The 23,646-nt window shown below is 45.0% G+C and overlaps 1 protein-coding gene across 6 annotated transcripts in view; it reads right to left on the bottom strand.

The window, feature by feature from the left end:
* Positions 1-23,646, bottom strand: part of SMARCA2 (SWI/SNF related BAF chromatin remodeling complex subunit ATPase 2) — a 170,673-nt gene that overhangs the window by 62,477 nt on the left and 84,550 nt on the right. For all 6 annotated transcript variants that reach the window (XM_084758050.1, XM_084758047.1, XM_084758049.1 and 3 more), the window contains 6 exons: positions 19,548-19,655; positions 18,585-18,671; positions 14,229-14,275; positions 11,978-12,144; positions 6,100-6,263; positions 1,422-1,649 (listed from right to left, as the gene is read on the bottom strand). In XM_084758050.1, the coding sequence (XP_084614176.1) occupies positions 1,422-1,649; positions 6,100-6,263; positions 11,978-12,144; positions 14,229-14,275; positions 18,585-18,671; positions 19,548-19,655 (801 nt within the window). The remainder of the gene's footprint in view (positions 1-1,421; positions 1,650-6,099; positions 6,264-11,977; positions 12,145-14,228; positions 14,276-18,584; positions 18,672-19,547; positions 19,656-23,646) is intronic.

Below are 23,646 nucleotides of genomic sequence, written 5' to 3' on the forward strand. Positions count from 1 at the left end.
GCCAGACAATGTGCAGAGAGTGAGAGACCTGGGAATACTCAGTCCTAAATGGAATGTCTCCATTAATTCCCTCCTCTTGAGGCTCAGGGAACCCTACGGGAGAGGAGGCAGGGAGACTTTAAGAGTCAGAGGGCATGGAGGGCACTAAGAAAACAAGGTGGGGCCAGCGGGCCTGTGAACTGCAGCAGGATGGACAGGGCCTGCCCAGGTCTGGGCCTGCTGGGATTCCAGTTCTGAGAGTGGAGGCGGACACAGACTCACATCCCTAACCCATCTCAAACTGACAGCCACTCACAAACAGGAAAGCAAAGACAATGTGGATTGGGGTGGGTGGGGACGGTCTAGGAGTTGGAGGAGGGGGAACCATAATTAGAATATAGTATAGAAAAAATATATTTTAAAGGAAAAATTACTTTTGAAAGAATTTAATATTTAATTTACAGAAGACTTGAAACACACACACAAAAAAACCTACACTTACACAATGAGAATCATATTCTGTGTCAATATGTAAAATAAACACATGCTCTAACTGTTAAGCACCGGTACACAAAAGCAAATGCATATATCCCTACACGAGTCTATGGTATGAACTAATGTTGGTATTTTGCTTTATGGATGTTATAGATATGTTTTTAAAAGTATTTAAGTTCATTTCAGGCTGATGATTTGTGTGGGGTGTGTGTGAGTGTGCGCGTGCGTGCACGCCTGCACGCCCGCCCTAAGACCTCACACAAGCAAGGCAAGTACCCTTCACAGAGCTGTATTCCTCAGTCCTAGAATGAATATTTCAGAATAAAATGACTGAAACTGGTCATCTAAAAGAAAAAAAATGACTCGACAAAAGAAATAGAATAAAAATACTGTTTGGCAATTTTTAAAAATAGAGATGTTAGGACTTGGGTGGGTTTTCACTGACTCTGTTCAGAACTTTAAAAGATCCTTTCTGTAGTGGTTACAGTCAGGATTTCCAAACCCATGAGCTAAAGAGCCAAACCCATAGTAAAGGACCTTCCTGTAACTGCTGAGGTATTCCCATCCCTAATCAAAAAGCATCAGAGTCATGGGCTCTGCAGTATGAAAAGAAGAAAAAAAAAATGAGTGCTACAAAGTATAATTACTGCAGTTCCACGTCTTGCCTACAGGAGGCAGCACTCACAATACAATAAAATATACTTGGTGGTACCCGACCCCTAGAGGAGAGGAAGTACGTACAGGCTAAACTTTAAAGGTTTTCTGGCAATAGCTCTTGTATAATAACTTTCTGAGTCTGTCTGTGCTTGGGATAAAAGATAGCAGCTAATTTAGTCATTTTAATTAACACCAGCCCAGAAAATTCTTAAGGAACAAAGGTGTTATTCTTAATCCTTTTGAGACAAAAGGTCACTGTTAGATTCCACAAATGTGGCTTCCTGTAATACCTCATTCTCTTCTTCATGCTCCAAGATGGCCTGCAGGAACGCTCTCCGCTCGTGGCTGGATGACTTCTGATCAAACATGCCGGCCTGGATAACCTTCTGGTCCACATTCAGCTTGTATTTGGCAGCTGCAAGAATCTTTTCCTCTACACTGTTGACGGTGCAGAGCCTCAGCACCCGGACCTCATTTTGTTGGCCAATGCGGTGAGCTCGGTCTTGGGCCTGCAGATCCTGTTTTTGAGAACAATTTATGCTGTGAGGATCCAGGTGCCTGGATTAACCCAGAAAATGCTCCACAACCAGCCTTTACAAATGTTCGAGTTTGCTTATGTGTAAAAAATATATATAGTCAAGGTCATTTCCTATTAAGGAAGTCTGGGCTTAAATTAACTCATGCCAAGCGAAATATTATTTCAGGATTTGAAATCTAGATCTTAAAATATTTTTCCCTCCCTGTACATTTGTCATGAAAATTAGCCCTCCATAGGAACAAAAACCAATATATATCTGGTGTCAGAAAAAAAGACTTAGATACTGCCTACAAAAACATGCCCAAGTGTCTTCATTGTAATGTGTTAATGACATTATTACACTCCTGAATTGCATTTTCATGTACATATATACATGTACAACATACATACATACATACATACATACATACATACATACATACAACAGATAGTGACTACCCAGCTACCCAATTCCTGGGTCTAGCCCTATCAAAAATTCAGTATTTTGCTTTACAAGTACACCCCAGTATTGGAATACTGGATATCTGGAAATCAAATGATTGCTAGTAGGATAATAAATTAAAGAATTGAGAGAGGAAGGGGAGGCCAAAAACTTGGCATGCTATGCCAAAATGTCGATATTGGATATGGCTCTGCCTCGGAATTCACGTTTGCAAATTTATCCTGAAGAAACTACCATGGGATGCATAAATATCAATAAATAACATGGACTTTTTCTTTTTAGAATTACATATTCTTTCTGTTTGGGGGGGGGTTGTCTTTTTGTGCTTGTTTCTTTCAAAATAGAGGTAAACTTTCAACAGTGCCAGATTGGTCCAGTAGATTGTAGCATGCACCAGCAGACACACACATTATCAGAAGATCCAATGACACAGGGCTGTCAGTGGGAACTAGACGTTGTGAGTGAGCATGTACTTTTGGTCCCACGTGTGCACATCCACATAGGCCATGAAAATGGTGAGAACGGCAAACACCAGCATGCCAACAATGTTTACATTGCCCACCAATGGGGCTGGACGCTTTAAAAGTTTTCATTTTGTTTATCCATATTTTACGTTTCCTCTACTTTAAAAGTATTAATCTTATAATATGAAAAGCACTTTAGTGAAATATTTAAGTAAAAGCTTCCATAAATTTCTCAAGTCATCACCTAGCTTCATAGCTGCTCAAATAAAAATATCTTGGCATGGCCCTTTTAAATCACACAGTCCAGGAGAGGGACCAGGTCTGACATTGATGTGTTATTTACACCCATGCCTTTAGACCAGGCATGTTTTTAGGACAAAGGTCTGTGCTCTGGCTTTTGCATTCCTAGCATTACATTTTAAACACAGCTGACACTCAGCTACAAGCTTGTCCTTTCACCCAGCCCAGGTTCCTGTCACTTGTGTAACACAATGGGACAGTAGACAAAAGTATGCACAGAAGATTTGCTTTTGCTGCAGGGACCTTTTAAATGGAGTGATTAAGGCAGAAGTTTGTCCTAGGAAGACAGAAAAAAAAAATCATGTAAATATCGTGTGCTGAACATTGCACACAATGGGGACTAGTTTCTCAAATTCTTTTCTCAATGGGACAATGTAAAATAGATAACTAAAATGTTTCCTTGAGGAGGGCTTGAACCAATCATTTCTTCCAACACACCTTCACCAGGACTTAGGCAGTAGCCAATGACAGGCTCTGTGTCACCAACCTTTCCATTAGAACTAGGGTGAAGCAATCATTTCCGTAACAGGTCTCAAACTAAAGATCTGGGCTCCCTGAGCCAGAAGCAGAAAAGACCAGTCCCTTCACCAACCACAAGCTTCATATTTACACTCCAAACATGAGAACTAGCCCTCTCTTGTCCTCAGTAGTAGACCAGGCTTGCCTAAAAGTATAGTTTTTCTGACCTGCAGCCTAAAAGAGGCAGATAAAACCACAACACTAAAATACAGGTGGCAGCAGATGACAGAGGCAACACAGAGACAGGGTGGAAAGTCCAAGAGTCCTTGGGAACTTGTCACAACAGCTCTGGTGGCTGGTGACCGAGGCAGCAATGTGGCTTTATGTCTAGATCACCTGTGTATTTGGAAAGCAGCCACAGTTAGCATTCCTGGGATGGAGAGACTCAAAGAATGTGAGTCTCCCTAAGCCAAAAAAAAACAAGGGCTGCATGTTATAAACAAGAAAGAAGTGATGTAATTATTGAATGGATTAATATTTCTGAGGTTTCTCTCTGTATTTTTGTTTTAATTTTAGGTTTGTTGTTGTTTGTTTGTTTGTTTGTTTGTCTGCGGCAGAATTGGAGATTAAATCCTAACCTCATACATAACATTTTAGGCAAACTTTCTACTACTGAACTATATTCCAAGCCCTGCTTTTACTTTTTTTTAGTCAAAGTACCACTAAGTTGCTCAGGCTAGCCCTGAAGCCACTCCATACCTCTCAATTAGACGAACATACAATCTTCCTGCTTTTTCCTCCCTCACAGCTGAGACTGCAGACTCCTACTGTTTATGTCTAGGGTCTCAGTCAGCATCTCCAACTTCATCACCCTCATTTATGTGTGAACCTAAGTGGGGATTTGAATGAAGATGCCCCCCCCATAGGCCCACAGGGAATGGCACTGTCAGGAAGTGTGTGCTTTTGTTGGAGTAGGTGTGGCCTTGGAGGAAGTGTGTTACCTGGGAGTGGCCCTAAGGTTTCAGAAGCTCAAGTCAGGCCCAGTGTTGCTCTCTCTCTCTTCCTGCTGCCTTCAGATCCGGACACAGAACTCTTAGCTAGCTCTCCAGTACCATGCTTGCCTGTGCAGCCATGATAATAAGGGACTACACCTCTAAACTAATAAAGGAAAACATTTGATTCCAGCTGGCTTATAAGTGTTGCCATGGTCCTGGTGTATCTTCACACCAATAGGACACTGAGCTCAAGAGCCCAGCAAAAGAGAGGGCTCCTGGGGAGACTTTACGGTTGACTGTTCTGAACAGTTATGGAACTTCTAGTTAACGATGGAAATACCAAGCAAGCTCTGCTTCTAGTCAAAGTTTGAAGAGAATCTCATAAATGTAGGATTTTGTGGGTAATTTGAACTCGTGCTTTCTCTCCCTTTGCTTTTAGGTGGGTCAGACACAGTAAGCAAAAAGGTAGGAAGAAAACCAGAGGTCTGCTGCCCTGATAGGAATCCTGCCTGCTGCAGAACGCAATCAGGGATGCTGAGATAGATAAAAATTGTTTCTGAACTTGAAGCAAGCCGACTCTGCCGGAGGCTCCCACCCTTAGCTCTGCTTCAACCTTCTCACCCACAGCGAAGGACTGGGATCAAGGCTCAACACAGAGGCATCCAGGCTCCTGGAATTAGATACCTGGGGGTGGGGCAGCAGGGAGCAGCAAAAGCAGGTCTGTGTTTCTTTAAGAGCTATCTTACAATTCCGATGTACCCCTGTACTCCACACTTCCTGCCACCTGCACTTTTCTGGAAGTCCCTCCCACTCAACCTTCCCAGTCTCCGTAAGATGGGCATGCTGCTCCTGGGGATGGCCAGTTAGTTGCCTGCCGAGGAGGAGCCGGGGTGAGATGGACACACTTTTGTGAAGTTCCCCCCTATTAGCAGCTGGAATCCAGAACGAGACACTGCTGCTATTGTTCTACCGAGTATCCCACAGACAGAAGCCCCAAGTCCTAGGGTCAGTTAGGAAACCTATGGCATAAAAGAGCTAGTCAGCCACCATGATATTTCTTTAGAAGAATACCTGTCACGTTATCTAGGGGGAAAAAAAAGCTGACAATAACAGATACTCGATGGGATTATTTTGTATGTGTGCGAGATTTTAAATGACATGCAAAACAAAAAGGGAAGGTTAACAATCCTATACTAAGCGTCCTTGAATAAGTTATTTAACTTACCTGGGACTCAGTCTCCTTAATGGCAGAAATGTAAATAGTAACTAACATCCATGACCTTTCAGAGTGGTTGTGAAAACTGAGTGAAGCAATGTACACCAGGAGGCTGGTGCAGAGGGTGTGCTCCATGAGTGCTGGCCACCATGTCCTTCGGTTTGTTGTTCTTATTAATGGTCCTGGAGGCCAGACCTAGGGCCTCACGAACACTAAGCTCATAATCCACCACTGAGCTATACCCCACAGCCCCTGGACCATGTATCCTTGATGTATCTGTCACCAGATGTCATTTGTTCAACGGCCATCCCAAGAGATGGGGTTAAGACAGAGGAAAGTGAGTTCCTCAGCCCACACTTGGGCTCTTCCCAGGCTTGGGCACAACAGGGAAATAGCTGCGCTCCAAGAGAGATAAGAAAACAGCCCTAATAATTGGCCAGGCTATTTCTCCTTTGGAGAAATTGCCCAGTCATTTAGAATGCGCTCTGTCCTATAAAGGTGAGTGATGAGCCTGATCCTCTTTCCCTTCCTCTCCAGAGAGTAGATGCACACACCTGATGAGGATTCCAGTCGCTGTCAAAGATGACCACTGTGTCAGCGGCCTGAAGATTTAAGCCCAGGCCCCCGGCTCGTGTGCTCAGCAAGAAAATGAAATACTGGGACCCAGGTTCATTGAATTTCTTCAGCAAAGCAGCACGGTCTTCAGACTTGGTGGTGCCTGAGGGGATAAGAAAAATACAACTGACAATTAACTCATATCCAGAAAAAAGAAAAAAAAAGAGAGAACTAGACAAAAATGCCTGTTTCCTTGAGAAATACATCCACGGTCCTTTTTAGCACCAGTGAGGTAATGGTTGGGGTTTTTGTAGTCTTGGAAAGAACCTGAAGCATTTTGCAATTAGAAAAAGAAAAGAAGAAAGAAGAGGAGAGGAAGAAGAAAGAAAGGAAAAAAATGTTTAGATTTCTGACCGGGATACCTTTGCAACTTCACAATTTCTAGAACATTCTTACTCTAAGACATAATGAACACATTTCCTGGACTTACTTCTGGGCTTAGAAATAACAAATAATTTTAAAAGGCCACCCACATACATGTATACTCACATGCTTAAAAACAGTGATTATAATGGTTTAAAGCAACTTTCCTGAGAGGCATTAGAACACGGTCTCGTTCACCTCAAGAGAATTAAGGCAAGAAGAAGGTGTTCTCTGTTGCCTTCACATTTGGATCGCTACTAAGGATGGGGTGTCAAAATCACAAAGTGAGGGACTGCTTCCATCCTGAAGACCTAGAAGTGAACCTCAGTGTCTCGAAGGCAAACTCGCTGCTCTTGCAGGATAAAAGATGCTAAGCCAACACCAAGCCACAGAGTAGGCTGTTAGGTACCAGGGTGGTCATAGCAGGAAGGCTGGAAGAGCATAGGCTCAGCAGAACTCAGGAGTCCCGGGGAGGGTGACGCTCCCTTTGGGGCACACCTGTGTTCCACTCTAGCCATCTGCAACATATTTATTGGGCCTCTTCATAAAACATCCTGTGGAAGGGACAACGTAAAACCCCACCAGCTCCCACGTGAATGTGAGCCACTAGGGAAGTGGCTCCGGGATTCTGAACAGGCTGATGGGGAAACTCTAAGCTTCTTATATGATACTCCCTGGCTGGCTGCTGTACAAATGTTATTCCTGCGCCTTGTTAAAACATTTAACTGACCCCAGCTAAAGGAAGCAAGTAACTCACTAAGGGTCAAGGCCCCAAACGTGGGGTGGGGATGGGGGGGTCCGGGATCTGTTTTTCACATTTGGCAAGAATAATGAGCATCCTCAGGAGGGAAGATAATCAATCCCCCAAATATAGCAAGTGGGGATTAGGAGCAGGGGAAGCAGGGGAAGCAGGGGATGGGGCTGGGGGCCTCTCTCCCTGTAACAAAGCAATGGTCTTTGGACTCCTCTTACTTCTAAATTAGATTTTGTTTTGTTTTGTTTACTGAACTGCTCAAATCCTTCCAGCGGGAACTGCAGGAATCCAGACTTGAGGGAGGGGTGGTTTACTGAGTGGGGTCTGAAGCATGTAAATCTTTTTTTTTTTTAATTATTATTTTCAGAACTGGCTTGCTGAGGTCACAGCAGACCATTTTGTTCATGATGCTAAGAGGAGGCACATTTTGTTTTGCAGGAGACCTTCTCTATACAAGCCTCTGCAGTCTCAATCTTCTACGCACAAGAAAAAATCTTTGACTTTTTGTCGCACAGTTTTAGAGGGTCCTGTTTCTTAGCAAGTCACGTAGCGAGTCACAGGCGGCACCATGACAGAAGGTCCATGGCACAGCACAGCTGCCTACCTTGTGCCTGGGATACACAGAAAGTGTAAGGGAAGGGATGGGGCCTGTCGTCTACTTCGTCTACTTGAAGGGCATGTCTCCAGTGACCCAGAGGCTTCCCACCTCTGACAAGTTCACCCACCTCCCAGTACAGACACTCTGGGGACCAAGCACTGGATACATTGGAGGAAACTGAAGGTCTAAACTATAGCTTATCCTACACACATGTTGAATCATCTATGAAAGCCACACCCACCCTTTAGTTAGTGGCAGCGGGGATTGAACCCAGGACCTTGCACAGGGTAGTAACTAAATGCTCTATCACTGAGCTACAACCTACACCCTAAAGAACTCCCTAACCTTATACTTGATCTCCTGCATGCAGTTTAAGCTTGGTCCAGGCACACTGTGTCTTTAAATAGACTTGTATGTAAGTAATGCCAGTTGCAGGATTAAATTACTCACAAGGTTTCACCACTTTCACGTTTATACACTCTGCCTTAAATGGAAAGAAAAGCCAAGCAAACTGACAAGGATCCTTCTAAGTGGGGGAAAGGAAGAATAAGGGCCCCGCGTCATTAACAGCCGGGCATGGAAACTGGGCTCCTAGGTACCCTGAAGTCATGACCTTCAGCATGTTTTAATCACTGAAAAGCGATCTGGTAAGATATGAATAGAAGCAAATGGGAAATGTGCCTACCTAGGATGAAATAACCTCAAGTGCAAAACGGAGCACCGAAAAAAAAATAATAACAGTATCGACGTTATTTAAAGGAGTCCACCAGAGGCCTCAGGAAAACAAGATCTTCTGGGTGCTTACAGTGTGAAGAAAAATAGAGCTGGAGGTTTGACATAGGATAAGAATAAACAAATGAAAACATTCCATCACCTTCCATGCAAAGCTACAGTACTTGCTACGAGAAGATTTGCAATCTCCTGGCTCGTTGTGTCCATTGGTAGACACCAGGGACTCTGACGGTCACCAGCAACCTCTTTAGTATGGCTTGGGGAGACTCAAAAGCAAGCGCTCCTCGCTGCAGGTGCAGGGGACTTAATGTCCCTGGTACTGGTGTCCATTTGATGGTGTGTCAGACTCCGATGTAGGACATAGCCCGTTACAGGAACACAATTAACAGCAAGGGCAGCATTGTGTCGAAAACTAGAATTTTCCAAAAGGAACACATTGCTAGGCTGCCGTGACTGCTAATTTGTCACTGAGTTTTGGCTGTCTAAGGAAATTTCATCTTCTGGATGAAACTTCACCACTTGCTCTCACCAAAAAAACCCAAAAAAACAAAAACAAACAAACAAACAAACAAAAACAAAACCAAAAAAACCATTTCCCATGACAACAAAATAATGGCATAGTAGCTAAATCTATATCTACCTGCACAATCACAATCTCTGTAGAAAAATATTTGCTTGGTTTTTATCAAGAGATTTTTCTTCCGGAAGCCAAACTCGAGATGTCAAATTTGGTAATGAAAATCTGAAGACATTTATAGCCTGGGTGCTAGGGTGGTGTGTGGGTGCAGCTGGAAGGGTGTGTACTAACACTAACACGGCCACGTGTGCTGTGCGCTTCACTTCACCCAGCAGCTGAGGGAAACAGATGCAGAGATTTACAGCCAAACTTTAGACAGACCTCGGGGAGTTACGTGGAAGAGCTGGGGGGAAATGATCGAGGGAGATGGAGAGAGACAAGGAGTCCTACAGAGTCAACGAACCTGAGCCAATGGGGGCTCACAGAGACTAAACCACCAACCAAAGAGCAGGCACGGTCTGGTCCTAGGCCCACGGCACATACGGAGCAGATGCGTAGCTCGGTCTTCACGTGGGTCCTCCAACAACTGGAGTGGTGCCCTCTCTGACTCTGATGTCTCCCTTTGGATCCCATTCCCCTAACTGGGCTGCCTTGTCTGCCCTCAGTAAGAAAGGATGCTCCTAGTTCTGCAGTGACAGGTTGGTACCCATGAGGGACCTCCCCCTTCTCTGAGAAGGAAAGGGTAAAATTGAGGGAGGGACAGGGGGTGGTTAGGGGGGGGGGGGGCTGCTATCAGGATATAAAGTGAATAAATACGTTTAAACGTTTTAAAGATGTTTCTGTGGTTGTTAAATGTTGTACATGTGCACTTTGTCTGAGTGTGTGTATATCACGTGTGCAGTGCCCATGGAGACAAGCACTGCGCACTGGAATCCTTGGCACTAGGGTTACAGGCAGCTCTAAGCCGCCCTGCGAGTCCTGGGAACTCAACCCAGCAAGTGCTCTTTATTGCTGAGCCATCTTTCTAGATGTTTCTCAATTTTATAGCTTGAAATATTCCGAGGGTACTGGAAAAAAAAAAGCGACAGGAAATAGCAATAGAGGTTAGGCAGGATCTTGGGGTGGCTAGCAAGCTGCAACCCAGAGGAAAACTAAACCTGTCTGTTCCACCTGAGCAGTTACAGGAGACACGTACAGTGGGAGGAAGGGCGCCACACCAAGAGAGAAAAAACACTCAAGTTTACAAAAGAGATACACTGGATAATTAAAACTATCTAGGGACATGCATGCACGTCAGCTTAGCCATTCATCAGCTGGCAACTTTGGAGAGGAAGGGTAGACGGGGCTTTAAAAAAAATCATCAAGCCGGGCGTGGTGGCGCACGCCTTTAATCCCAGCACTCGGGAGGCAGAGGCAGGAGGATCGCTGTGAGTTCGAGGCCAGCCTGGTCTACAAAGCGAGTCCAGGACATCCAAGGCTACACAGAGAAACCCTGTCTCGAAAAACCAAAAACAAACAAACAAAAAAAAAAATCATCAAGTGTCTGGTGTCACAACTAACTTTAAGTAAGACTAAAAAGCTAAAGTCAACTTAATAGGACCTCAAGAGGTAGGACATACAGAAAATGAACCTAAAATGCCAACTGTGTTTGGTTTAGTTCTAATTAACCATGTATTAAAGGGAGGTGGGAGGTTGGTGCACATCAGACTAAAAATAGCCCCAAACCTTCTAATGGAATATGAATTTTAATTTCCCTATCACTTAACAATCACATTATACCTCATCAGACCAAAAAAATAAAAAGAAAAGTTATTAGGACAGCTGGGCTCTCTGCACTCAGGGTCACGCGCATCCTGCATATAACTCAACTCTTATCCCTGCACAGCACCTCTTGGCCACGTTATTCATTGCTAGACTTTGAAAATTGCCATTTCTTTAATCTCTGAAACACTATGGTCAGTATACAATTTACCCATGTAATCTGGAGAATATCTTAAATGCATATTCCCTTCTAGTCATATTTGCTTATTAATGTGATAGTCAAATTTCATTCCTTCTCCTCCTCCTTTTGAAGACAGGGTCTCACTATGTGGGTCTGGCTAGTCTGCAACAGGCAGGCCTTGAACTCCCAGAGAGAGATCCACCAGTCTCTGTCTCCTGGGTGCTGGTATGAAAAGTGTACACTGCCTGGCCCAGTTAAATTTCATTCTTAAATTTAGCCATCTTCTTTCAATAGTTTTTGTGCCGCCAGTTTCTGTCGAAGACAGAACCTCAGCTGAGAAAATGCCCCTACCAGACGAGCCTGTGGGCAATCTTAGGAGGCATTTTCTTGATTGATGAGTTAAACAGGAGGACCCAGCTCACGGTGGGCACTGCCAGGCCTCAGTAAGTGCTCCTGAGATGGATGAGAATGCAAACTGAGCAAGCCAGTGAGAAGTGTTCCTCCACACATGACCGGAGAGTTGTAAGATGAAATAAAACCTTTCCTCTCCATGCTGCTTTTGGTCATAGAGATTTATCACAGCAGTGGAACCCCTAAGATAGTTTGCAGCATCCAGGAAGCAATCAAGTCTCATCTCTTAACAATGTGGCCTGTCCTTATGTCATATTTAGAGACACAGGCTTCAATGACAAACTCACAAATGAACCACTACATTGTTACTGAATAAAGGAGGCATGGAGTGTGTCCCTTAAGATACGTGTTCTCTGAAAAAGTCAAAGCCTTTTTCATAAACAGACCTAAACCCAGCCTGCAAGCCCACTTCCTCCTTTTTGGCTGAGATCAGAGCTCAGGGCCCACGGCCCTTTGATTTTTCAGGAGTGTGACTTGAGTCCAGTGCCTCCCGCACTTACCGTCGAGGCGCAGGTAAAGGAAGTTCCGAAAAGCAAAGTAATCCTCCATGATGGTCATGAGTGACGTCATCTGGCAGAAAAGCAGCACGCGGTGGTTAGTTGCTCTCAATTTGGGTAGAATACGATCAAGTAGCTCAAACTTTCCTGAGGCCCGATACAGCTCAGCCCTGAACCCGAAAATGCAAAACAACAAGAAGGCAGTATTAACTGCTGTCTTCTTGAAAGATCTGGAAGAGCTTAGCTTTGCAGATAGAGCAAGCTTGCACATGGTAAACATTCAGCAAGGAACTGTGGATGGAAGGAGCTGATATCCTAAGCCATGCAAGCATTTAATGAGGGAGAGAAAAAGCCATCCATATAAAACCCATGACAGGTATGAAGTGCATGCTATATATATGGCAGGTACCCAAAAGAAAAGGGAACCCCTCTAACCACTAAGATTCTTCATGGTGTGCCATCAAATTAACTTCGGACACCCATGAGTCACTCAAATGCTTACTGAGTACCTACTTGGTACCAACACAATGTGGACAGGCATACAATGACAAAATGTAGAACTATACATTGTGGCCAGAACTATAGAGAAAAAGCAGCAGGTGACAGTGAGAATTTAGTCCATCAGCACCCGGCAGGCAGATGCTTCCCGAAGCACAGCCATGCCCGTGCATCTCTGCCTGTCTGAGTCTATCCTATACTAGCCATGTCGACTAAGCACGGCAGACTCTGTGGTCTGCAAAGCTGAGAATGTTTCCTATCTGGCTCCTTACTGAGAAAGCTTGCTAGCCACTGGCTTAGTGTGTGTGAGGTCAGTGACTTCCCTGCAGGGAACGCATTAGTTAAGGCCTGGAACGAGGAGTGAAAAGGCATCTAGGAGCGAAATGAAGGCATACCTGCAGAGAAGGGCACCGGGAAAGGAAACGCATGCGCACAGGCAGGAAAAAGTATAGGTCTTGCAGAGTGCAGGAAGCCTGAGGCCCTCACACATTTGGACCAAGTAACGATGATGTGTAACTTAAGCCTAAGTGGGGAGAGGGCGCCTCCCCCAATCCCTGAGAGCAGACTGGAGAGGTGGGAAGGTAGCAGGTACTGGGGAGACCCGCATGGACTGTTCTGGTTTACAACGCAATGGACAGACCACCGGTGTGTGGTAAACAGGAGTGTGACCTTAAGTAACCTGTTTCACAGGGTTGCCATGGGCACCATGTGAGTGGACGGGAAGGGATAAGGTCCTGGCTTACTGCAGGAGTGTAAGGCAAAACACGATGGGAGAAGAGAGCCAATGCCATGGTAAGGGGGAAGGATGAAGTCGGGCCTCCTGCCACGGCCAACCTTCTGTTTCCCAATGCAACGAATGGTTTTGGGCAGTACTGAAATCTACTTTTAGGGTTGAAACTGTTTGAAACAATCACCCACATACATGAGGTCAAGCACGCTGAAAATATGTCCCCGGGTAGCAGAATTTACCCACGCTGCATTTGGTTCCTGATTGATCCATTTTCATGGGTGTCTTCCTGTCGTTTGTCACTTATACTCTGAGAACCTGCCCTTCAGTGGCTCACCCTGTACCCCTGGCCATGCTGGAGAAAGCAGGAGAAGCCTCAAAGGCCAGAGGACAACTGAAGCAAGGACCCTAAGCCTGTTCCTGTGGGCCTGGCCTGCCTCTGGAACCCACCAAGGACAGGTACGTCCCTAACATCTCATCCATCCTGAGGTGACACACAACACGTTCTGTGCAGAGTAAAGCATCTCTGTGGCAAGGTATGGCTCTGTCCTATGTCTATGCTAACAACAACAGAAAAAAAGCCTTCTTCGATCAAATTCCAAAAACTGACTTTAAAACTGACCATTCGCTTATGGCAGATGAGAGATTTTCTTTCACACATGTGAATGCTAAACATCCATAGGAAATCAGTAAGAAAAACACTTTAAGCCCAAGAGACATGTTAGGCTAGCACTCACCCCACTCAGGGACTGAGAAAACATTTTTAGAATGTGAAACAACTTGTAAGTCACTTAAATGAGACTTATGTCCTTTGAATAGGCGTTTGCTAAGGGCACACTGAAATTTATGCGAGTAAAGGACAAGGGAAATGCTGCTATCATTTCACTTAGCAACTCTGTCCCTCTGCAGGGGAGCAAGGAGGGCTGAGGAGGCTGACAGTGTGCACTTGCAGAATACAGAATGCTGCAGAAAGAGGTTAGGTAAGGCCAATAAGAATGCATCTCGAAAGAGAAAAAAAGGGGGGTTTACCCATTGATGACCCCATTCGAATAGCCCAGGTGTTCAGCAAAGGATTCCTTTAAAACAGAGAAGAAAGTGATTTTAATATATGCAATCATTAACTTCTTGGTTTCTCTAGTATTTCTAGAACATAGTCAAAGCAAATCAAATGGTCCCCAAAGAGGTGAGCACTCACTGCAGAGCATATCAGAAACGCATGCCTCTGAGGTCCCTTTCTATCCCACTGTAAAGACATGCCTGCCGTATTCTTTGCGTTAGACTCCCTGATGTAAAGTTAGCTCACTGACCCAACACAACCCAAGCATGGCTCAGTGTCTGAGTGTGCATGGGGCCAGAAGCTGAACCTGGAACTGCTTCTGGGGATCCACTCACAAGCTCACAGTCCCAGCTAAAGGCAGGGTTTAATATAAGCTGGTCCCAACTACCATGTAAACACAAATACAACACAGCAATAGTAAACAATAGAAATAATGGCAGTTACATAACATTCACCGACCCTGTCAAGGCCTCCTTTTTCCCTTTACCAGTAAAATGCCCTGAACGCACTAGAACTTCAAAGTCCAGCTTCTGCCATTAGAACCCAGGACTTCATTGTTTAATTTCCCTTTTACTGATAAAGAGGAAGACATAGCTGATCATTTTTATGTTCACTCTCTGTCCTCTTTATAGAAAGGGAAACTACCTCAGGGGTGCGCAGGGCAAATCACACCTCCCCTTCAGTCACCCCTTGGCTCTTTACTGCCCCCTGCATCCAATCACTGAAGGTTTTCCTCCAGGCAGAAAAGATCCTGCCCTTACAGGGAAAGGTGGGTCCAAGCCCCTCAGAGCACTGTCCTGTGGTAAGAATGACCCAGCTGAACAATGAATGAAATTCTGTTCCATCTGCTAGCACCACACTGACCCTCTCAGAGGTGGCATCCCAGATTTTTCAGCTCCCACTCCTAGCTCCAAGCAGGGATGGAAAAACTAAAGCCATGGCACAGATCTACAGACTAGTAAGATTAGGCACCCTCATTTGGGGCATAGATGTGCATGCCTCTATTTCCAGGTATTTGGAAGTTTGAGGCAGGCACACACACACACACACACACACACACACACACACACACACACACACACACACACCACATCACATAAGACTAGGAATTTTAGACCAATGTGGACCACACAGAGGGGCCCCTGCTCAAAATAAAACTCAGTTTTTACTTCTCAGGTTTGAAGGTCCCCAAGGAGATGATAAGGCCAGACCCAACATTTGGATTGTGAAATTATTTGGTATCAATACACGGTTGTACAGAAGACAAAATAAAACAAACCATTGGCAAACATATGCAGCAGCTTGGACCCATAACAGCCAATGGCTGACTCAGTGACAACTGCAGGCTCTGGCTTCTAGAAGCTTCCTCAAAACTGTTACATAAACAAGCACCGGTGTAGCCTGTCTGTCTATGGGCATCGACCAAAAGTGCAAAAACAAACAGGCACTGGTGAGCATCTACCCAGAACCCCAGTAACCCATTCTTCCTCCTGGAGCTCGAGATACCGAGAGAGGGGGACAGACTCACTTTGGTCTCCAAGCAGCTCAACATGAAGGAAGAATGAGATGCAATTTCGTAACAGCGAAGGCCCCACAGTCCTTCATAGGTAAGAGTGACACATCAACATGGTGTTCAGGATAGGTGAGTAGTCAGTCTGTCACAACCCAAGCATTGCAGCATTAGAAATGATTCCTTATGCTGCCCACTCCCTATCCCAGCATACTCACAGCAGTAGCAAAATGCACCTTCCATCTACTTAATGTGTGTGTGTGTGTGTGTGTGTGTGTGTGTGTGTGTGTGTGTTTTAACAAGCGACTTCATGTGTTCTTACTCAAGTGTTGATCCAGAGGCTAGAGGGAAGGTCCTCAGTTAAGAACACTGGCTGCTGTTCCAGAGGACCCAGGTTCTAGTCCCGGAACCCATAGAGCAGCTTACAACCATCTGTATCTCCAGGTCCAGGGCATCCGGTACCCTCTTCTGGCATCCATGAGCACCGGGCACACAAGTGATACACAGACAGACATGTGCAGCAAAGAAAACCCACTCACACACACAGATTTGATATTTTAAAAAAAATTTAAAGGTTGATCCATCTGCCAGACCTGCAAAGGCGTTAGAGGGGCAAGACACGCCCCTCCCAGACACAGTGACAAAGCAGCCCGTGACAGGATCTCACGACCACTCAATGGATCCTCCTCCATCTGTTTATGTAATCAGCTACAGCTTGCTGGTAGGACTTTTTAAAGTACTCTTACAGCTCAAATTTTGCTTCGATTTATAAATACATCCCCTCCTTGTCCTGGAGCATTGTCTGGATGAACAGGGTCTCAAGTGTCCAGGCCCCCTACTATTGCATATGGGTGCTGTCATCTCCAGACACGCTGTCCCTTATGTCCATAAATCTCTCATCTGTGTGTCCTGGGTGCCCTCTCTCCTCATTGTCACAGATAGTTGCCGCTGCATCCATGTCATAGTTGGGGTTACTGTTGCTGGGTCAAAACACCATGAGCCAACAGCAAATTGGGGAGCAGAGGGTTTATTTGGCTTACATATCCTGAATCACAGTCCACTGGGAGAACCCGACACAAGAACTCAAACAGGGAGGAAACCTGGAGGTAGGAACGGATATAGAGGCCGCAGAGGGCCTCTCCTCTGCTGTCTACTGGCTGTCTCCTCATAGGTTTTTTTGTTTTGTTTTGTTTTGTTTTGTTGTTGTTTTTTGTTTTGTTTTGTTTTTTGTTTTTTTGAGACAGGGTTTCTCTATGTAGCCATGGTTGTCCTGGGCTCGTTTTGTAGACCAGGCTGTTTTCGAACTCACAGTGATCCACCTGCCTCTGCCTCCCAAGTGCTGGGATTAAAGGCGTGCGCCACTACACCCAGCATTCAATCTGTTTTCTTATAGTACCCAGGACTACTAGCCTCGGGATGTCCCTACAGACAATAGGCTGGGCCCCTCTCTCATCAATCATTAACTTAAAAAATGCTCTACAGGCTTGCCTATAACCAGACATTCAAGAGGCACTTTCCCAGTTGGGGTTCCCGCCTCTCAGATGACCACAGCTTGTGACAGATTCACATAAAAGTACCGAGCACAGTCTAAACATACTCTATCTAGCAACCAGACAGTCCTCCATCTATGGATATTCTCCCTTCTACCCTCCGTGGGGTCAGTACCTTCCTTATGCCTGCTCTCCCTGCCCATGAATGCTTATCCCTATATCCAAGGATGACAGCCCTAGGATCAGGGATGCTCTCCTTATGCCAGTGAATACCTTCCTCTGTCCACAGTTGTTATGCAGCTATCTATAGGGAGATGGATCACATCTGTGTGAGGGTCTTCTGCCCTACCTAAGGATTTCCTCTTACATCTATGGATGCTCCTTCCTAAGAACTTAAGGGTTATAGTGGTGTCAGGCCTCGTGCTTTCTGCCAGCTGAGATGGCTGGTAAGGGGTGGTAAGAAACTATTAGCTGACTCAATGTGCATGACTACCAAAATAAAGCGGGGCAGGGGAGGTTGAGTACTCAAAGCTAAGGCTATTTCAACTCGTTTTGTCCTGTAATTAACCTTCAATTTTCTTGAAGGTTCTGCCAACTGCTTAAATAGAGCAGAGCCCTGCACTGCCTTTTCTTGGTGCCATTCCTGCGGTTTAGTCTGTAGCAGGCAGTGGCCCTTGTGGCATCAGCTGCCTCAGGTCCATGTGGTTCTGCAAATGCTGAAGATGGCTGCTTGGTACTTCTGCTCAAGCCAATTGCCCCACTTGTCAATGTAGGAGTCTCAGTCACACCGCACAGACAGGGGAGGAAATGTCCTGTGGTCTAGAAACAGGGTCTAGCAACCTTAGCATCAAAATCTGCATCACCACAAGGGAAACCAAACAGGAAAAAAAAATACCAATCTATGTCACAGGCTAAAGCCAGCCTCTCGCACAAAGACTATTTCAAGAACATCCTTCTCTTCCATATCTATAAACACATTATTTAAGTATTTCTCCCAGCACTCTTCTGAGGAAGCTGGCTGTATCTGTCATTATCTTCAATTTCAGAGCTCCAACGGTAACAAAGTAATTCACAGTGTTTACCCAAATCCACATAATGAGCCGATGCTCCCAACATTTCCTCACTGCTTTAAACTCTTAGTTACAAAATTCCAGATGCTCAGACAGTCGGTGCCAAAGTGAGTCCACACCCAGGAAACAGGTCTGCTAATTCTGCCTGAAAAGCAGGGACCATGCCAGCTGGACATCCCAACACACGCTTTACACATATTTGAGGTTTTGCCTTTCTAACTAGCACAATAAGGATTGAAATACAAGATATGGACTCACCTCAATATGCTGAAACATATATGGGTGGTTGCATATTTTCCTCAGCTGCATGATAGTGTTCATAAGCGTCTTGGCACCTCCTTTCCCCTGAGCAAAAAGTGCAACGAGGAACTAATTATTCACTCATCAAATATTTCCAGTCTTTAAAAACTAGGCTTTAAGACCAAGGGTGTAGCTTACTGGTGGAGCCTGTGCACAGCATTTGTGAAAGGCTTGGGTACAAGTCCAGTAGTGGAGAGAGAAAGCGAGGAAGTGGGGCAGGGAGGGAAGGAGGAGTGGGCAGAAAGAGAGAGGGGGGGGAGGGGGAGAGAGAGAGAGAGAGAGAGAGAGAGAGAGAGAGAGAGAGAGAGAGAGAGAGAGAGAGAGAGAGAACATGCAGAGGCAGAGATACAGTGACAGAGGCAGAGATAGACAAAGTGCTTATAGAAAGAACCCAGGGCTCTGCGTCTTCTTAGCACCCACACACCTTGAGGCCCAGAGTTCAAATTGTTAGTCAACCTTTTCTGGGTTTGATATAGCACTGCCCCTGTGATTAACTTGTCTTATAAAATTATGTCAAACCAATGGCTTTGTGTCATACCTATCTCCTTAGGATTCTGGCAGACCACACACAAACACAAGATACCATGGAGAGAAACTGGATTTTAGATGTCCTAAAACACCACCTAACACTGGGCAGCTTGAGCTGTCTGCCCAGTTAGGGCAGAGCTACCTTGAGCAGTGTTGCATTTTTGATAACAGAAACACTATCAGGGGCACAGAAGATCCTCCCTGCCCTCCTTACAATGTAGCTAACAGGGTAATGATGGTGCTGGCAGCTACTGTAGCCACCCCAAAGACATGGTGCTTTGCAGAACAATCCACCATTTACAGGAAGGCTTCCTGGAAATGCTCAAGGCCGCAGCAGTGAGAAGACAAGAGGACACATTACAGTACCCGAGCCTCCCGGCTTTCACTACTTACCTTCTTATCCTTCTCAGAGCCGTCTGTGAGGAGGATCCCCTTGGCTTGCATGTGACGATACAGAATCTTCTGCAGGGCTGACATGTCGCACTTGATCACGTACTCAACCTGAGGACAGAGAGCAGGCTATGGGTAAGCATGGAAGAGAAAGAGACTGTCAGAAGATGGCAGAGAAGGGCCTGCTGGGGCCAGTCCTGGAAGTACGGAGGAGACATCTATTTCCCCTTCCTGGACTCAAGAGATGGGACAGGGCCATGGAGCAGATCAGAGTCCTCAAGGTCAAAAGTCCCATGATAATTGTAAGACCTTTAAAGGGCTGTGTGTAGAAAACATCAAGTGCCCAAATTCCTAGAATTCTTGAGTTCATATTTGAAAGAGAGTGGCTTCCCAACTCTACTATACAAAAATGTTCATTAGGGTGTATTTTTAATATTTTTTCCTGGTTTTTGGCCCTGTTTACTTCCATATTAATTGCACAATAGTAGGAAAACCAGTGACTGCCCCCAATCCTATGACTTCCTTCATAAAATATCTTTAAATGGCTACATGTGGCTACCCCAGCACTCATCTTACAGTAAGATTTGTAACAAACCTAGGTTGACTGTCATTAACCTCTACTCTCGAGAAATGATAGCATACACCACTGTGAAGACAAGAGGCTAAAAAGAATGAACTCACAGTAGGACACAACTTCCACACATGGCTGTCTAAAGCAGGACGGGGCCTCCTGTGTGTCCAGTTGAGAGAAGACAAAGTCCAATTTAAAACACTTAGAGGGGAGCCACACGCCCAGGGCTCATCACACACTGGCAAGTCTTTAGCATACTCTGAGCATAGAAAACAAGACTTATTTATATTGCTTGGCATTCCTTAGTTCCAAGAATACAAATGTGCAAATTTCAAAGTAAATGCCAGATTGCCACCTGGATATCTAAGAGCGTGATTAAGGAAATCAGCCAACTGCCTGGTGTTTAATCAACTGTTTAAAACCGATCCAGGCTGTTTTTGACTCCGAGGGCCAGAGAGAGGAGGTCACAGATGAAGAGAAGTTGAATGTTTGTCTGGCTATAACTTTTCAAAGAAGCCTGAGGTCTGGGAGGCACAGCTGGTGGTCTCTTCACACTGGGCAGTTACAGGAAGGCTTGCTTTTCTGCATCAAAGTTACCTAAATCTGTTGGTTAACTATTTTCCAGGTCAGAGAGGAAACACATCTTTAAATTTAACAAATCAGTACAGACATAACGCTGTCTTTGTGCTTTGCCTGTCTGATCATGCCTCCTCTTTTTCTTTTCTTTAAAAAAAAAATTCTTACACTGTGCGGTTTTCGCAAGGCATAACTGATACAGATCACACATATTTACTGTATATGGTGTGATATTTCCTCTACACACTCATTGCGAAAGAATAACCACCATCCTGGCTTTTCAAGAGCTCTCAACTCACCATGAATTTGATTGTGGGAAGAAAAATGTTAAGTTTAAACTTTTACAAGTTTAATAATGATAGCATCTAGGGCCTGTATTGACCTCTATGAAAAATGCTTTGCCTTTTCTCATTTAATCCTTACAAACTCTGCCTAAAATGGTCACATTTAGCCTCCTCGTTTCACAGAGACTCTGAGCATCCAGGAGGCTAAGCTCCTAGCTCAATATGCCTGCTCTTTCAGACTAGCCCTATGACCAAAGAGACCTGTTCACCGGCTCAGCCGGATGTCCACTTTGCCTGGTGTCATCTCACTGCTGGCCCACTCACAACTTCCTGAGTATAGAAGACATGATGTCAGGGCATGGAAGATCCAGAGTCAAGGACAGAATCCTCTCTCTCTACCTGTCAGCCATTGTTAAGGGCTGCAGGTGGAGGAGTTCAGAAAGAGGGAGTCAGCTGACTGATACTAGGCAGACAGGATGCCAAGCATCGGAAGAGGGGTGAGATCCTATAGAACAGTGTTTCTCAACCTTCCTGAAGCTATGAACTTTAATACAATGTTGTTTGCTGTGGTGACCCCAACCATAAAATTATTTTGTTGTTACTTCATAACTGTACTTTCGTTAGTGTTATGAGTCATAATGTATCCAACCCCATAGGGATTGCGACCCACAGGCTGAGAATCTCCACTCTACAGCGCTACATCACTGCTCTGGAAAGGAGACTTGAGGCCTCCCCACTTACATCAATAAGGGTAAGAGGAGCTGGTGAGATACAAGGACCAAATCTGCTGTTAGAAGCTCCACAGGTACATTTCCCCTTCACTCCGAGAGTATTCCCTAACAACTGCAAGAGAGTGATTTCATCTCTTCCCATACTTTTCTCCAAGCCTAGGATGTCCTGATGTTAGGGATCCTTTCTAAATTCTACTGAACCCAAGATCTTCCGGGGCCAGTGAGATGGCACAGTGGGGAAAGGCGCTTGCCGCCAAGTCTGATAACTTAAAGGCAATCCCTGAGACCCACATAGGAGAAGGAGAGAATCAATTCCTTAAAGTTACCTTTTGACCTCCACATGCACCATGACATGCGTGGTCACAGTGTACATACATGTGTATCAAGTAAATAAATCTAATTTTTAATTCCCCCAAGAGCCCTATTAATCAAAAACAATTTTCTCTTCCATTTCCCTCAAAGAAAATGATCCTGGACCTTGTTTAATGACAAACTCATCTTTCCAGTATATGGCTATAGATTTTCTTAAGAATTATTACATAAAAATTAAAAAAAGAATTATTATATATATTATATGTGTATGTGCTAATATTAATATCTCAAGATATGGGTTGAGGACCATAGGAGGGTGGGACAATATTAAAGACATATGTTTTATGTCCTTATATAAGGATGCAAGCTTGCTGACACCTATTATTTTTTTTTAATCAGTTCCAACCCGAATACTCTATGTGTAGCTAATGAAAACTCCCGTGAGGAGTACAGAAGTAACAGCATGGGTTTCTTTGCATTGTTCTGTGCTTTCACTATCGCACATGCCTGCCTCTGCTCTTTGGCAGATTCTTTTCAATCCCCCTGGGTCCAAGGACATTAGCTTGCTTAAAAATCAGATCAGGCCTGGGGATAAAGCTGAGTTGGAGCAGATGCTTAGCATGTGTGAGGCCCTGCTTTCAACCCCCTGCACTTTGAACCAAAACATCGGTTTGTCCGAAGTCTACTTCTGCAGACGGAAGGAAACTCAGTTACAACATGCAGCATCTGAACACACAGGCAAGTCAGACTGACTGGGCATTGAGAGGCTCTGCTGGGAGGGTCCAACGCAAACCTCCGCTACGACCACCCAGGCACACGAGAGACCTTGGGACAGACATACAAACATACATGTCACCCTGCATGTTACAGATCTATAGAGCTTAATGTTTTCATTTTAAGAGAAACATAAATATACATAGCTTCTCTAACATCACCCTGCTTTTCCAGAGGGTTATAATTGAGCACCTTCTGCACACCCTGCTGCTACATGTACGTGGGCACTGGAGACCCCTTCCTTAAAGCATCTGAAAGGCTGGATCATTCATTCTGCTGGTTGGGTGAGGTTGCCTCCCACTGCCACGCAAGCACTCCCACTGCCACGCCAGTACTCCCACTGCCACACCAGTACTCAGTGTGAACAGATGGTCAGTGGTCAAGTCTGTCAACTGTTCACACCATACTTCCCATTTCTGGGACAGTATATTTATTTTACCTGCTCTGAGTACAAGGAACTTCATGGAGGAACCAACTGATACCTACAGACAGAGAAAAGGGGCAGAGCAAAGAATCCCAACAGTTGTGCCAGTTTCAACTGGGTTAGGTCTGAACTCACCCTCCTCAAATGCAACAGCACCCTAGTAAGGGAAGTATGTTAGAGTGCCTCTACATACACAGGTGGAGCCGGGTGTGGTGGCGCACGCCTTTAATCCCAGCACTTGGGAGACAGAGGCAGGCGGATCTCTGTGAGTTTGAGGACAGCCTGGTCTGCAAAGAGAGTGTAGGACAGCCAAGCCTACACAGAGAAACCCTGTCTTGAAAAAACAAAAACAAAACACACAAAAACAAAAACAAACAAACACAGGTGATACAGAAAGTGACATTGGTGACTTCTTAAAACAGATGTGTCC

Source organism: Acomys minous (genome assembly GCF_964271855.1).
Source record: "Acomys minous genome assembly, chromosome: 2".
Classification (NCBI taxonomy): domain Eukaryota; kingdom Metazoa; phylum Chordata; class Mammalia; order Rodentia; family Muridae; genus Acomys; species Acomys minous.